The 17,279-nt window shown below is 43.9% G+C and overlaps 1 protein-coding gene across 7 annotated transcripts in view; it reads left to right on the top strand.

Moving 5' to 3' along the window:
* Window positions 1-17,279, top strand: part of RAVER2 (ribonucleoprotein, PTB binding 2) — a 39,672-nt gene that overhangs the window by 2,553 nt on the left and 19,840 nt on the right. For all 7 annotated transcript variants that reach the window (XM_068690141.1, XM_068690136.1, XM_068690135.1 and 4 more), the window contains exons 2-3: window positions 6,219-6,285; window positions 15,651-16,120. In XM_068690141.1, the coding sequence (XP_068546242.1) occupies window positions 6,219-6,285; window positions 15,651-16,120 (537 nt within the window). The remainder of the gene's footprint in view (window positions 1-6,218; window positions 6,286-15,650; window positions 16,121-17,279) is intronic.

Below are 17,279 nucleotides of genomic sequence, written 5' to 3'. Positions count from 1 at the left end.
CCTCCAGCACGGCGCCTGAACCACACCACGGGGCTCAGCAGCCTGACACATTAGTGCTGTCACCTCTCTGGGGCTGAGATGAAGCACATGGAGAGCCGTGCAGCTATATCCATGCTACTTTTTAGGTTGCTGGAACTATAAAATTAGATAGAAATGCGCTTTTATCGGGCTGACTGATTTCTGTCCATTGGGTTGGTGCTGTCAGTAAAACAACTTGCCAAAACATCTCTTAACTAATGTTTTCCTCCCTCCCTCAATCAAGTGTTTATCATTGCAGCTATATGAAAGCTAAGTCGAAAACCTGTTCAGTTGGCCATCGTGTTCCTTGTGGAGCTTACCTGCTCACGTCAAGGATGTTGCGCTGTGTACCAGCCTTTGGGTACAGGATTTGCTTTCCAAACCACAGTCCTCTCTCCTCCTGCAGCCCTTGCAGAGCATACTCTGCTGCCTTCTATTTCTTCTTGCAGTAGTGGGGTAGTGCTGTCATCGGAGTCATCAGTTTGTATCTCCGTTAGTATGAAGGGCGTTAGGCAGGATCCAAGGAACCCTAGCGGGGCAGTGCTATGTGATGTTCCACGGTAAGACAGGCAAGATCGTCCCACTGCTGTCCGTCGTCTTGAAATGTCAGCCGGTGGGTCTGTCCTTCTTAGCGTCAATATCATCTGATGCAATGTTGTGGTAAGACTGATATTTGTATCAAGGATCTTTGTAAAGAGACAAAGCTTGGTTGTGGTTGTTTGTTTCACTCTGCTCAATGTTTGGTAATCAATCGGCAATCCCGCACTTGGATGTCTCTTGCAATTGCCCTGTGCCAGTGCCTCCCTGGTGAGTTGGTTAATACGTTTCAGTAGCAAAGAACACAGTTGCATATGATGTTGAAAATGCAGTGTCGAAAATTAGGGATCGCAGATTGAAGGCTCCTGGAACTGTCATAAAGCTGCTCTGAGTGCCCTGGGAGGCAGGAGGACTTCTGGGGGGAGGTTGGGAGGGAAGGAAGTGATAACAACTCTGTCACTGAAAGAGATACCAATAACTTCCGATGTGTAAGTGAGGTTGGTACCATACTAAACCGGGGAAGTTTTATTTTGTTGAAGTATCATATGGCAAATGAATTCTGTGTGTTTGGGTGGTTTTTTTTTTGCGATTATCCCAACAGATGAGAAGAATTGTTTTTGATTTCCCCAAGTCATTCATTTTTCAGAGTTAGTGGTTTGTCATCTCTGTCTGATGAATTTCCATAGGAGCTGTAGCTCACAAATGCGATGAAAGACAGCAGCCTGGTTCTCTGGCATACCAGTTAGGATCTCATGGAGTTGTTTTTAGAAGCAGTAGGACTTGGATTCTCTTTCCTGCTAATCGTTGCTTGGATTTTTCACAAAATCTCCAGTCTTCACTGCTAAGATCCAATGACTAACAAGGGCTGTTCACTTTTTGATAAGGAACCTGTGGTGTAGAAGGTGTGCTTGTTTTCAATAAGCTTTTTTTCTGCCCCTTATCATCTTTGAATGCAACTGTATTATAGTCACAGTTCTGCTTTTCTCCTTCAATATCTGAGACTAGAAAATGAAGGGAATGTTCTACTTAAATGTAGGTCATAAAGTAAATTAGGGCTGATTATTTTAATGCCCTGTAGTTCTTCTTTGGTGTGACCAATTCTAAAGAAAGATGAAACATTTAGGTATTCGTAGGAAACTGGTGCAATTCACCCAGAACAGGGATTTATTTTGTGTTTGGGGGCCTCATGTGCATGTCCAAGTTTTTCACCAATGTTTGTTCCTGATTAAAAAAAAAAAAAAAAAAACAACTTAAAATTATGCTATTTCAGTGGTTTTCTTCTTTCTGTCTTGATTAGCCACAGCTTTTCCATGTTCCTTTTTAATCAAAAACCTTTAATGAACTGTGGTGATTTAAGGAAATGCTCTTTCCCAATCTGTTGTATGCCGGACTTTTAAGTGGAAGGGGCCTTTGTGTTTCAGATTGTCCTCTGTCACACTGACTGCACATGAAAGGCTTATTGGCCGGATAGCGAGCAGCCCTCATGCCTTAGGATGTACATGCTTTTTGATTTTCTTTATTGCTTTTCTGTTGTTTTGTGCTCTTCCTCTCTGACATTACCTCCACAATGTCTTTGTCATCTTTCATTTAGCTTCCATACAACCTGGCATACCCGGGATGATGAAATTAGTTTCCAATCCCACAGTCTTCCTCTTTTCAACACACTAATGCATCTTTGGAAGACCAGAGAATTATCTTTTTTCATTCCTATTACAATTCTGCTAAGAAATTGCTCTTCTTCTGTCTTAGTGACAATATTTTCTTAAATTATTGTATGAGTGATCTTCGGAGGGTATGGTTTTACAATTGTGGAAGTCAGTTCTCAAACAAAAAGATACCATTGTTTCAGCATGCCCTAAAGACAGTTTATGGCCTAGAATCCCAGGCTAGGTTTTATTTCCAGTTCCATAGTTTGTGACCCTGGGGCAGTGCCGAAGGAACGCGCTGAGCAGAAGACTCAGGGCCAACCTCTGTCCTCCCTGGATGCCAGGTAAAGATCTGCTGCACGTCCTGGGCTTGATCCTACAGCCATCGCTCACAAAAGAAGAATTTTATTTAAAACGATTTAAAAACTGGAGCATTTTTCACAGAAGAGAACATAGGTCACCATGAATTTATACGTGCAGCCTGCATGGTGAGCCCAATCTTTGTCTGCACCTGTGCTTGTTCGGAGCAAGGGAGGCTTCATCTGGCAGTCGATGCCCAGGTGGTGAAAATTTGGGGATTTCCTACCTCAGGAGTCACTAGCAGACAGGGGATGTTTAAAATTGCACCTTGCACCAGTCCTTGTGTGTTGTTCTCCAACCCTTGGTGCTGTGCACTGCACTTCTTACTCTCCGGCAGGTTTTCTGTGATTTTTCCTCAATAACAGATAATTATTTTAAAGCATGTTGCGGCTCTCTTGCTTAAAACTTTTTCTTTATTATTTTTTTTATTTTCCACAACAGACTTGATATATCTGTCGTGAAGTCTGTGTGGCATGTCATGGACTCGGTCTACTGGTCTAAAACTGAATTAAATGAACTGTATCATTCATAAACTTAATGCTCTGCCTCTTTCCTGCACTCATGGTGCAAATCTTGCCAGGGATGGTTAGAGCTGTTAAATGCTTCTGTTGCCAGAACAACGTAATTCAGTATTACATCTAGAGAGAAAAAAATACTTGTTTTTGGGGTGCTGTACTCTTGTATGTAGTATGTTGATCCAGGTGATGACTAAATATTTTTTGCTTTTTTTCTTCTGCTGTTAGGTCACCTGGTGTGACCAGGTGATTTTAATATAATTAATAGCTGAGCTTTATTGATTTGGTATGTAGGGCAAATGTGCCTGCTAATGACTCACGTTGCTGTTTAAAAAAAAAATAAAAAATCCAGGTCATAAAGCATAAAGACAGATTGTCTCTGAGGAAGGCATTCTTTCCCTTTGAGAGATGCAAATTTCAAATTGATAATATGTGGTAAAAACTCACGCTGACACTTCTCTACCCAAGACAAGACAGGACAGGCCAAGAATTAAAGTATTTCAAGACAATGTTTCTTGTGGCAGTAAATAATACGTTTTGGAAGGGTGTCCAGCCCATATTTACTTGTGCTTTCTCTTAATTCCCCTTGAATATATTTGGTTTTTCTTTTCCTGCCCAGTATGTCCTTAAGTATGTCCCAGTACTTTCCTTAAGTATGAATGGATTACTGTCTGGTTAAGATTTTAATTTTTACCAGTTCTTCGATTAACTAGCTTTTGAAGTCCACTTCTGAGGACTCGTAATAGTTACTGGGGTATCGGGATGCTGGCACTGGAGCTGCCATGGGGTTCGTGACGGCCGTAGCTCTCCTTGTAAGAGCCTCCAGCTCGTGCTGCCCAAATTTTGTAACCTGGCCTGGCGCTGGGGTGGCATCAAGGCCTTCCCATGATAGCGCGCCTTGCTCTTGACCAGATGTTGGATTTCTTTTCCAACCTTAATGATCTCTGACTGGGGAGGGAGGAATCCTTCAGGAGAAGCAGTTTGGTTGGAGGCATTCAGGAGTCCTGAGCCCGGTGGCTGCCAGGAGCAGGGCCCAAGCCATGGACATTTCCTTCTGCCACGCTCAGGGGACAGCCACGGCCGTTGGCTGCATCCTGTGGGGTCAGAGCCTGCCAGGCACACACCCCATTAAATAAATTAAAATGGAAATAGTCTTCATTCTTTTCTAGCAGGCACCAGCGTTGGAAGGTGAGGGGGAGATTTACAGAAGCGCCCGAGTCGCTCTTTTAAATAAGACGCGAGCTCAAAAGTTGGCTTGGTACTTCTGAAAATATTATGAAGAATCTTAGGCTAATGTACACAGATATGTAGATTTCTGTTTAATTTGAAGGAGTATATATTTGCTTAAGAGTCAGCGTGCTGTGTTTTATTTTCGTAAATTGTCTCAAGCTGTCTTTATGTGAAAAATGCCCTCGCCAAAATAATACCCAGACGCAGTCAGGCACTTGCAGGTCTCAGCCCCACCACGGGAGCACCAGACGCTAGCAGTGTGTGCTATGACCTGGGCAAACCACTGTTAAAATCCTCACAGTGGCCTTTTGGAGTGACTTAGCTTAAACTAGGTTATCGTTTTAAATCTTCTTTTTGTCCTCGTAATTTTTAACATGAAGACCTCATGATTATCCCATGAAGATAAGTTTGCTACAGGCTATTTTCCCTCTCAATTAAAATTTCAAACAGTTGCTGGGAAATCATCTGGCTCACACAAAAGACCTTCAAGAGAGTGTTATGAACCATTTGAAATAGTATTTCCTGCTACTTAACCGCCAGATCAAACTTTCAATGTTACTCTTGTAGTATATGAAATAAAAATGGGTGACTATGTCCCCCTTTTTCTGAGCAGGACAGGAACAACTTTGTACTTTTGAGCTGTACGACTTGACAGAAAGTGTCATTTCTCCTCAGTATCAAGGACCTCGAGGACCTCTCGTTGCTGCCCACAGCCAAGTCACCTTCCCTGCTCGGGTCTTCGCAGTGTGCCTGGCTTATTTTGCTTTTCAGAAACCATATCCTTATCACGTCTGATGAGGGTGGCTGGTAGATCGAGAAACAGCCATATTTTATTAATGTAGTATTTGACAGCTGTTAGCTAGTGAAACTAGAGATTGGTGTCCCTTCAACTAAAAGGGGTGCACCTGATACCAGGCGCAGAGAGCCCAATTAACCCAGGCTATATATGGCTGAATTAGCCCGCTGGCAGGTTGGCTGGGCTGCTGGAAATTGGCTGCACTGAAACTTTCAGACAAAGTTTGCTGATTATTTTGATACTCAAATGGTCTTTTGCTAGCATGTATGGGACTTCCCCAACTGAAGTATAAACACCTCCAAAGCATCGCTCTCTTCCTAGGATGATTAATGTCCATCTCTGCATTCTTGCCACTGAGCTGATAGTTCATGGGTTTTGTGGGGCACTGGCACGTGTTTTGCTTGTGTTGGGGAGCAGCTTTAGCAAACTAGCACGCCTCTTACACTTGTTCCTACCCCACCTCTCCCGCTCTCCTGCTCTTTCTCCATTAATTAGTGGGAGCAAATAATGCCATTGGGGTTGATTCTTCATTGGACACCTGTGCAGTAATTGATAAATGATACTTTCTGTGGGGTATTCTGGGCAGGATTCACTGCTGCTTGAAAGAATATTCATTATTAAAAGATCAAAAATCTGCTAAAGTGAACTTGAGCGGTTAGAGGAAACTAAAGCAGCTGTTTTATTTTATTACAGTGTTGCCTGTCCTCAGTAAATTGCATGATGTGATGTTGCTGATATCTCATCTGTGTGGCATTTTAACTCTACTAGCTGTACTTTTGAGAAATAGTGGGGGGATTTTTTGCTATTTAATGAACTGTGATGTTATTTGTCTTTATCAAAAGACAGCCAGCAAGACGGTCTGTTGTGCTTATGAGACGTTGTATAATGAAAAGTAAATTAATCACATTCAGTAAGCCAATTCTTTACATGAGATAAAAACATTGCTGTAGCAGTATAACCAGCTCTTCTAAAAACAAATATTTGATAGTGTTTCTATGGTAAAGTTTTCTGTTTATTGGGAAAGTTTTTGTTTAAAAAGTGAAGCTAAATTTATACAGTTATTTATTTGGTCTGGTGAATTATTTCTCTGATGTTACTTGTACTTTTCTCTTTCAGGAAATCCATGACTTATTTAAAGATTATGAAATAAAGTATTGTTATGTGGACAGAAATAAAAGAACAGGTAAGAAATTAAAATCTTCCGGTGTCACACATTCCAATTCTGTGATGAAATGAGTGAGGAATATCATCTGCTATGCATGCCCCTTGGCTGTACGCTTTGCCAGCCTCTTCTGAAGCCACTGGAGAATTGGAAACTCTATTGATAGTAGTGAGAAATAGGTTGGCCCTGCATGGTATCTATCAGGCATATTCCCCTCAGTCAGTTTCTCTTTGAGACTAATCTAACCTCAACTGTCCAAATTCCTTTGAACAACTGATCCTGAGGCTTCTTTTAGCACAAACCTTCACATGTGCATATGACGTGATCAGAGGAAAACGTACCTAGCTCCAGATGCATTTGTTTCAGGTAACATGAGCCTGAAGCAATTTGAAGGAATACTTAAGTCTTTGAAGGAAGCATTGCCCTGAATTAAATCTTTTATTATCTAAGTCAGATCTTCCATTTACAAATCAATTCTCTGTGTAGGGGAATCACAGATTTTTAGCACTTCTGAGGTACAGAGATGGACAAATGTTCCTGTACATCCAGATTGCCATAGATACTACAGTCTGGATTACCTCAAGAGGTAATCTTGGATTGAAGGACAAATGTGGTGACTGTGGCAGATTGCTATCAGGATTTTGCTTAGATACCTGACACCTGCCCTCATAGGACTGTGTTTGCTGTAATGGGATTTTTTTTAAAATACAGCTATTAAAATCTCCTGGGTTACACCATCTTAACTTGGTGATACACAAAGAAGTTCTGGAGGTTCTTACAGGCCCACCTCTCGAGCCTACCCAGGTCCTTCTGGGTGGCATCCCTTCCTTCCAGCGTGTTGACGACACCACACAGCTTGGTGTCATCAGCAGACACACTGAGGAGGGTGCGCTCAGTCTCACTGTCCATGTTGCCAGCAGAGATGTAAAACAGTACTTATCCACCAACGCTGTAAACCCATCATAGAAGGCCACCAAATTTGAGAGGCATGATTTGCCCTTAGTGAAGCCATGTTGGCTGTCACCAGTCACCTCTCTGTGGTGATGGACGTAGATACTATAGTGTGAACTACTTGTGTAAGGAACTCCATTTGTATTGATTTTTTTTAGATAGATTTAATGTCTTTTTAGTTTGATGGTCAGAACTTGTGGAGCTCTGAAGACCTTCCCAATGAGATCTTGTAAAATTTTCCAGAGTAAAAACAATGTTTTCACTTGATTACACAAACTAATTTAGAATAGCAATAAACACAAGGAAGAAGCCTTACATGACCTCAGAACATTTTGAAAATGCATTTTTATCTTAAAAAAAGATTGAGTCTCTTTAAAATTCATTGCATTTATCCATATATTCTATGTAAGTATTCCTAAATCACCAAGTGTTATACTGTTACAGAAATATGTCAAAATGCTGGATTGCAAAGTAAGTAATGTAGGTAGCCCAGGAGTATTTTAATCTGTCTGAGAACCAGATTGTTGATTTCCATGCCTTATTATCTATATCTGATTATCGATACATCTCTTGCGTTACTACAAATTGTAAAATCCACTGGGAATGTATTGTTTGTGTGTTTGTTCAAGTTAATTGCTTCAGGATGTGTAACAACATCCCCTTTAACTAGACGGGCAGAACTGAGATCTCAAATACTACATGTTTGCCACCAAGGTTTTACTTGCTTCTTTTACTTTGCTACAGGATAGTTACAGTTACAGCACGAACCAGAACTTGCTTTAAGAACCCTGTGAATGTTTATATTTTATTTAGAAATCCTCGTTTAGACTGTTTTAACTTCTGGTTATTTAGACATGAAAGAAAATGTTAGCATTTCTGCCTCTGAATGGTGTCATCTTACAATTCATTGCTTTTTTCACATGTGCAGTGATGTTAGTGGAAACGGATGATTAATAGGTGATCTGGAATAAAAGATGTTTTCTGTTTAAAGAATAATCTTGCAACCAGAGCTTCCTGGAGTTGAATTTCAGGAAGCGATTGTATTGCAGTATGGTAGCTTTTGCTGTGACTAGCACAAATCTACCCGTAGTCATGGTGTGGTAATTGATAGCAAGGAAGGCAGAAAGCTAAAAAAAAAAAAATAAAATAAAATAAAATAAATGCTGTGTTTAAAAGGAAAAAATTAAAAAGCATTGTATAAGTAATTGTACTAGGACATCTGATTTATGACAAAGAATTCTATGCTGCTGTTAGGTTGAGGATAGCTAGGAATATTGTGTGCTTTTTGGCTCTTACAAAAGTGATAATTGTGTAGTGAGGAGGAAAGCATTGTTTATACTTGTTTCTGGACAACTGAGACTCCAAATTTGGGTGTAGGATAAGAAAATATGGTTAGCACAGTTTTCAGGCTGTGGTTTCAGACAAGTTGCTTGCGCTGAGCAGTATTGTTGCTGCCAACTTGCTTCTTTTGCCTTTGGACCTTTCTAACTGGGCTCCTTATTTTTCTATCCTGTTTGTGAGTATCCACTGTGAGAGAAGTCAGGAGAGGCAAAGTGGAAACGGAGAAAACTTCCTGCTCTGTCTTCAAGAGATATAGGGAGGATTTTGCCCCGTTTGGATGCGTTACGTTGGCCAACCTCCTTATGGCAAAGCTTGAGTGCTCAGGGAGGTTGTGCTGTGGGCACTGGGCTGTGCTTGGCATGGCTATGTGGTGCAAGCAGAGCTTTCCTGGGGTGTTTCTGCCTTGCATTAAGTTACCTGCAGGCAGGACTGTGATATTTATTCGGTGTGGCAGACACTTAGGGTGGCATTTAAAGAGTTGAGGGTAAAGCCTGAGACAAAGTGTGAAGGGATAACAATACCTTTTGTGGGTTAGCTTTCCAGTTTCATTTTCAAGTTAGAATGTTTTAGCTTTTTGAGTTCTTCCCAAAGAAATTAATTCTAGACGTGTAGGAGCAGTTTAATGTTTTATGCATACAAAGGATTGAAGTGTAAATATGGCCTCAGGGCTGAACAATGGGTATTATTAACTTTCCATTGGTCTCTGTGGGAGAACAGCATACAGGAAATCAGCAGGAAACGACTAAAAGATACTTCATCACAATTCATAGTGGTTCTCAAAATTACATTTTATTAAGAAAAGTTCTTTTATTAAGAAAAGGTTGCATATAGACAAGTTCATATAGCAAGTGTTAGGTGTTGCAGAATTCTCGTCCGCAGCTGATGGCACCATCTGCTCCTCTGTAGGACTGTCCCGTATGATGTTGCTGCGACTCCAGCGGTGCATCAAGGAGAGGCGGCCAGGAGCGTGGTATCATGGGCTCGTGTCCGTGTCCAGCGCTGAGGCTAGCAGAGAAGCAAAAGCACTAACAAGCGAACCCCTGTGTGTTGTGCCACCCCCCTCCTGGGCCCACCCTGTCACCAGCCCCACTCTGATGTGGCCGTGACATCAGTGGGGCTGGTGCCAGCGGCACAGCGTGGGAAGGGACTGGGCTGTTGACCTGTTGACCTTCCTCAGCATGTGGCCATGGAGTCCAGGGATCTCTCCTGTCGAATGTTGTGTCATGGGCTCGTGTCCAGCGGTGAGGCTAGGAGAGAAGCAAGTACGGGCAACAAGACATCAGTGGGGTTGGTGCCAGCGGCACAATATGGGAAGGGGCTGGGTGTTGACCTTCCTTATCATGTGGCCGTGGAGTCCAGGGATCTCTCCTGTAGAATGTTGTCGTGTCAGGGGCTTGTGTCCAGCGGTGAGGCTAGGAGAGAAGCAAGTAGAGAAGCAACAAGAGAACGGCCATGTCTACTACCAGGCCTCTCCTGGGCCCACCATGTCACCAGCCCCACTCTGATGTGGCTGCGACATCAGTGGGGCTGGTGCCAGCGGCACAATATGGGAAGATTGGGAGTTGACCTTCCTCAGCATGTGGCCATGGAGTCCAGGGATCTCTCCTGTAGAATGTTGTCCTGTCATGGGCTCGTGTCCAGCGGTGAGGCTAGGAGAGAAACAAATACGGGCAACAGGACATCAGTGGGGCTGGTGCCAGCGGCACAATATAGGAAGGGGCTGGGAGTTGACCTTCCTTAGCCATGGAGTCCAGGGATCTCTCCTGTCGAATGTTGTCCTGTCATGGGCTCGCGTCTTTGTCCAGCGCTGAGGCTAGGAGAGAAGCAAATACGGGCAACAAGACATCAGTGGGGTTGGTGCCAGCGGCACAATATGGGAAGGGACTGGGAGTTGACCTTCCTTATCATGTGGCCGTGGAGTCCAGGGATCTCTCCTGTAGAAGCAGACACGTCTCCAGCGGAGTGCTGGAAGAAGGCTGTAGCCATGGTCTTACTCTGTCCTTTTCCAGGATTCTATCTGTAATAATAAATAATAAAAAAAAAAAAAAACAGCTGGAGGGGAGCGGCCGCCCTTCATTGCCATGGGGGGCCTCTCCTCTCCCTCCTCAGCCCACACTCATCTGGCTGCTCCTCGGCCGGACTGGCCGGACTGGCCTGCTGCGGCCCTTTTATAGCAGCTCCCCCTGTGACACGGCCACCGCCAACATTCTGTCCCCTGTGACACGGCCATGGCATCACCAGGACCTGTGCCCACTGAGCAGAAGAAGCAGTTAAATAAAATAAAGTAAAATAAAAATATAACAACAACCAACAGCCACTTGTAATAATGGGGAGGGAAATTCAGCAGCTGTAAGATCGGTTTGAAGATCAGCAGCTCAGCAAAGGTTAAAAAAGCATCAAATCCTGCAGGCACTGCCTCCCCACTGCCACATTTTAAAGATTCGTGTGGTACTTGCTGCTGAGATTTGTGGGCTTGAAGGCTCAATTGCAGCAGAAAAATGTTTGCTGTCTGGAGGTGATACTTCACACTTTGGGTATGAAAGATGTCCAGTGCCCACCCCTGTGTCCACAAGTGCCTGACAGTGCTGAGGATGTCTCAGCCAGAGCTGTCGACTTGCATTGTTCTTTCTCTTACGTGAACCAAAGATTTTGCCAGTGGCTGTCCTGTGCTGCACCCTCGAGTGGGACTCAAGAACAAAACCCGTAAATGATCTTCCATCTGCTTGATTCACTGCAGACTGTTACATCCTCTATAGAGGGTGGCAAGAAGATGGCAAGAGGCAGCAGGCACAAAGCAAAACCCGGAGGGGGTTTCCTCTGAACATCAGGAAACGTTTTGGTGCTGTGCATGGGCTGCCCAGAGAGGTGGCTCAGTCTCTGTCCTTGGACGTCTTCAAAAGATGGCTGGGCATGGTCATGGGCACCCAGCTCTGGTGGTCCTGCTTGAGCAGGGGTTGGCCTCCAGCCTCAGCCGGTCTGTGATTCTGCAATTTTGGGAAATATCCTAGAGACTCAAAATGCAGAAAAGATGCGGTAAATCCCTAGTGAGAATGTATGGATGCTGCCTTCAGAGAAATGTAGTTGAATCACCAATATGTTGACCTAAGTAGAAAACGTAGTTACTTTTTGTTTCCCCGATGTAAAATTCTGTCGTGTTACAAGTAGTGAGGTTTTGTGTATCTACGTTTCTCAGATTTTTAAGTGTATATTGCAGCATTTCTTTGTATGTACTGTGTCTTCAGAGTAAATCCCAAACTCTTATTTTTCCTCTAACTTCTACTGCTGGGTTTTGTGTTGTTTTTTCTTAGAGGCGAGGGGGGCTATAGTGCTTATTTGTAGAGTAATAAGCAATGTAACTTGTTCTGGTCTCTTACAGCATTTGTTACTCTGTTAAATGGAGAGCAGGCTCAAAATGCCATTTGGAAATTTCACCAGTATTCTCTTCGGGGAAAAGAAATATCCGTGCAACTCCAACCAACGGATGCTTTGCTGTGCATCACTAATTTGCCCATTTCGTTTATGTTAGAAGAGTTTGAAGAACTTGTGCGTGCTTATGGCAATGTCGAGAGGTGTTTTTTGGTGTATAATGAAGTTACTGGACATTACAAGAGCTTCTAAAGGGGGAAAAAATAAAAAGCATTGTATAAGTAATTGTACTAGGACATCTGATTTACGACAAAGAATTCTGTGCTGCTGTTAGGTTCAGGATAGCTAGGAATATTGTGTGCTTTTTGACTCTTACAAAAGTGATAATTGTGTTTTAGGTTGGATGTTAGGAAGAACTTCTTTACCGAAAGGGTTGTGAGGCATTGGAACAGGCTGCCCAGGGAAGTGGTGGAGTCACCATCCCTGCAGGTCTTTAAAAGACGTTTAGATGTAGAGCTTAGGGATATGGTTTAGTGGGGACTGTTAGTGTTAGGTCAGAGGTTGGACTCAGTGGTCTTGAGGTCTCTTCCAACCTAGAAATTCTGTGATTCTGTGAAAGTGTGAAGGGATAACAATACCTTTTGTGGGTTGGTTTTCCAGTTTCATTTTATTTTCAAGATAGAATGTTCTAGCTTTTTGAGTTCTTCCCAAAGAAATTAATTCTAGACATGTGTAGGAACAGTTTAATATTTTATGCATACAAGGGATTGAAGTGTAAATATGGCCTCATGGCTGAACAATGGTATTATTAACTTTCCATTGGTCTTTGCGGGAGAACAGCATACAGGAAATCAGCAGGAAACGACTAAAAGATATTTCATCACAATTCATGGTGGTTCTCAAAATTACATTTTATTAAGAAAAGTTCTTTTATTAAGAAAAGGTTGCATATAGACAAGTTCATATAGCAAGTGTAGGGTGTTGCAGAATTCTCGTCCGCAGCTGATGGCACCATCTGCTCCTCTGTAGGACTCTCCCGTATGATGTTGCTGCGACTCCAGCGGTGCGTCAAGGAGAGGCGGCCAGGAGCGTGGCATCATGGGCTCGTGTCCGTGTCCAGCGCTGAGGCTAGCAGAGAAGCAAAAGCACTAACAAGCGAACCCCTGTGTGTTGTGCCACCCCCCTCCTGGGCCCACCCTGTCACCAGCCCCACTCTGATGTGGCCGTGACATCAGTGGGGCTGGTGCCAGCGGCACAGCGTGGGAAAGGACTGGGTGTTGACCTTCCTCAGCATGTGGCCATGGAGTCCAGGGATCTCTCCTGTCGAATGTTGTCGTGTCATGGGCTCGTGTCCAGCGGTGAGGCTAGGAGAGAAGTACAGGCAACAAGAGAAGCGCCATGTCTACTACCAGGCCTCTCCTGGGCCCACCCTGTCACCAGCCCCACTCTGATGTGGCCTGACATCAGTGGGGTTGGTGCCAGTGGCACAATATGGGAAGATTGGGAGTTGACCTTCCTCAGCATGTGGCCATGGAGTCCAAGGATCTCTCCTGTCGAATGTTGACATGTCATGGGCTCGTGTCCAGCGCTGAGGCTAGGAGAGAAGCAAATAGAGAAGCAACAAGAGAAGCGCCATGTCTACTACCAGGCCTCTCCTGGGCCCACCCTGTCACCAGCCCCACTCTGATGTGGCCTGACATCAGTGGGGTTGGTGCCAGTGGCACAATATGGGAAGATTGGGAGTTGACCTTCCTCAGCATGTGGCCATGGAGTCCAGGGATCTCTCCTGTAGAATGTTGTCGTGTCCTAGGCTCGTGTCCAGCGCTGAGGCTAGGAGAGAAGCAAATACGGGCAACAAGACATCAGTGGGGTTGGTGCCAGCAGCACAATATAGGAAGGGGCTGGGTGTTGACCTTCCTTATCATGTTGCCTTGGAGTCCAGGGATCTCTCCTGTAGAATGTTGTCGTGTCAGGGGCTTGTGTCCAGCGGTGAGGCTAGGAGAGAAGCAAATATGGGAAACAAGATATTAGTGGGGTTGGTGCCAGCGGCACAATATGGGAAGGGGCTGGGAGTTGACGTTCCTTAGCCGTGGAGTCCAGGGATCTCTCCTGTAGAATGTTGTGTCCTGGGCTCGTGTCCAGCGGTGAGGCTAGGAGAGAAGCAAATATGGGCAACAAAACGTCAATGGGGTTGGTGCCAGCGGCACAATATGGGAAGGGACTGGGAGTTGACCTTCCTTATCATGTGGCCGTGGAGTCCAGAGATCTCTCCTGTAGAAGCAGACACGTCTCCAGCGGAGTGCTGGAAGAAGGCTGTAGCCATGGTCTTACTCTGTCCTTTTCCAGGATTCTATCTGTAATAATAAATAATAAAAAAAAAAAAAAACAGCTGGAGGGGAGCGGCCGCCCTTCATTGCCATGGGGGGCCTCTCCTCTCCCTCCTCAGCCCACACTCATCTGGCTGCTCCTCGGCCGGACTGGCCGGACTGGCCTGCTGCGGCCCTTTTATAGCAGCTCCCCCTGTGACACGGCCACCGCCAACATTCTGTCCCCTGTGACACGGCCATGGCATCACCAGGACCTGTGCCCACTGAGCAGAAGAAGCGGTTAAATAAAATAAAGTAAAATAAAGTAAAATAAATGTATAACAACAACTAACAGCCACTTGTAATTCTGGGGAGGGAAATTCAGCAGCTGTAAGATCGGTTTGAAGATCAGCAGCTCAGCAAAGGTTAAAAAAGCATCAAATCCTGCAGGCACTGCCTACCCACTGCCACATTTTAAAGATTCGTGTGGTACTTGCTGCTGAGATTTGTGGGCTTGAAGGCTCAATTGCAGCAGAAAAATGTTTGCTGTCTGGAGGTGATACTTCACACTTTGGGTATGAAAGATGCCCAGTGCCCAACCCTGTGTCCACAAGTGCCTGAGAGTGCTGAGGGTGTCTCAGCCAGAGCTGTAGACTTGCATTGTTCTTTCTCTTACGTGAACCAAAGATTTTGCCAGTGGCTGTCCTGTGCTGCACACTCGAGTGGGACTCAAGAACAAAACCCGTAAATTATCTTCTGTCTGCTTGATTCACTGCAGACTGTTACATCCTCTATAGAGGGTGGCAAGAAGATGGCAAGAGGCAGCAGGCACAAAGCAAAACCCGGAGGGGGTTTCCTCTGAACATCAGGAAACGTTTTGGTGCTGTGCACGGGCTGCCCGGAGAGGTGGCTCAGTCTCTGTCCTTGGACGTCTTCAAAAGACGGCTGGGTATGGTCATGGGCACCCAGCTCTGGTGGTCCTGCTTGAGCAGGGGTTGGCCTCCAGCCTCAGCCGGTCTGTGATTCTGCAATTTTGGGAAATATCCTAGGGACTCAAAATGCAGAAAAGATGCAGTAAATCCCTAGTGAGAATGTATGGATGCTGCCTTCAGAGAAATGTAGTTGAATCACCAATATGTTGACCTAAGTAGAAAATGTAGTTACTTTTTGTTTCCCCGATGTAAAATACTGTCGTGTTACAAGGAGTGAGGTTTTGTATATTTTGTATCTACATTTCTCAGATTTTTACGTATATATTGAAGCATTTCTTTTTATGTACTGTGTCTTCAGAGTGAATCCCAAACTCAGTTTTCCTCTGACTTCTACTGCTGGGTTTTGTGTTGTTTTTTCTTAGAGGCAAGAGGGGCTATAGTGCTTATTTGTAGAGTAATAAGCGATGTAACTTGTTCTGGTCTCTTACAGCATTTGTTACTCTGTTAAATGGAGAGCAGGCTCAAAATGCAATTCGGAAATTTCACCAGTATTCTCTTCGGGGAAAAGAAATATCCGTGCAACTCCAACCAACGGATGCTTTGCTGTGCATCACTAATTTGCCCATTTCGTTTACGTTAGAAGAGTTTGAAGAACTTGTACGTGCTTATGGCAATGTCGAGAGGTGTTTTTTGGTGTATAATGAAGTTACTGGCCATTCCAAGGGCTATGGTTTTGTGGAATATATGAAGAAGGACTCTGCTGCGAAGGCGAGACTGGAACTTCTGGGGAAACAGTTAGACGAGAGCACTCTCTTCGCGCAGTGGATGGATGTGAACCAGCTGACCACAAGTCTTATTCACTCCAAGTGCCTTTGTGTGGATAAATTGCAAAAAGACTACACTGATTCAAAAGAACTGATGCAGGCTTTCTCACTGAAATATAAACCTGTATTCTGCCAGGTATGTTGAATATGTATCTTTTGGAATATCAAGGTCATGATTTAAACAGTTCTGTATTGGTGTACTTCACTGCTTGCTGTCTTATCCTTTTATTTTCCACTCAAGTGGTGAATGAGTATGCATCTGCATTGCAAAATATGTTGTGGTACAAACGTTTTATTGGTCCGGGTTCACAGTGATTGTTACATGTCATCTGGGAATTCTGCAGGAGACCGCTCCCCTTAAGCACCAGTAAAATGTTTATAGCACATCCCCTTCTCATGTATTTTATGGAAAATGATTTCAGAAATATTTTAGAGAGCTTCTAAAGTAAATGTTGCAGATGGTTTTATTGCTCAGTAAAGCAAGCCAGAGCGTGTGAATACTGTAAGTGCAACAGTTCAGGGAGATCAGGAAGAATAAATGTATAAAATTAACACATTTAAGAAACCTCTGCAAATATTTAATGAGTTTTTCCTTAACTGAGGAAAATGAGTCACTGGGCTTGATGGGGATAGAAGTGCTGCATCTTTTGGAAAGCTTGCAGGTGCAGAAGAGGTGGATCCTTGCTAGCCTTTGCATGCATAAATGTTTCCTTTCTGTCTCTATGGCTTGTGAGATGCTAGACCACACAAAATGTCGTTTGTAGAAGCGCTGCAGACAAACATACCTAGACAGACAGTAAAAAGAAAGCTTTGTGTGTAGTCACAGTTGGGTATGATTTCACTTGTTTTTTGTTTTCTTAAGTATCTGGGAAGGCTGCTTAGGGATTAGCTTCAAGTAAGGCCTGATCCACCTGTAGGCCAGCACATTTTCTTTAGTGCTATTTTGGATCCCCAGTAATTTGTTGTCAGCACCATATCCTTATACTAGCTTGATCCAAGTACATGGGGAGAGGAATAAATTGCAAGTAATTCCTTCCAGAAACTGCCCATCCCTTGTTATTTTGTACTCGTGTCTGTTTCCCGGATTGAATGTCTCTGACTTCTGTTTCGCTTCACTGCTTACTAGGGTGAGCAGCCTGTGCTCCCCAGTATTTTCTTCTGAAATAAGGTATTGTGTGCTATAATGAAGTCACTTGCCTAATCTTTTTTTTTAATTAGCTAAATACATCAATGTTTTAAAGTCTTATAGTTTGGGGCATTCTTCCAGCTGTCAGATAATCCAGAGGCTGTTATCA

The sequence above is a fragment of the Anas acuta genome, chromosome 8 (assembly GCF_963932015.1).
Source record: "Anas acuta chromosome 8, bAnaAcu1.1, whole genome shotgun sequence".
Taxonomy (NCBI): Eukaryota; Metazoa; Chordata; class Aves; order Anseriformes; family Anatidae; genus Anas; species Anas acuta.
The sequence above is the reverse complement of the archived record's forward strand: the minus strand, read 5'-3'. Positions and strand labels throughout refer to the sequence as shown.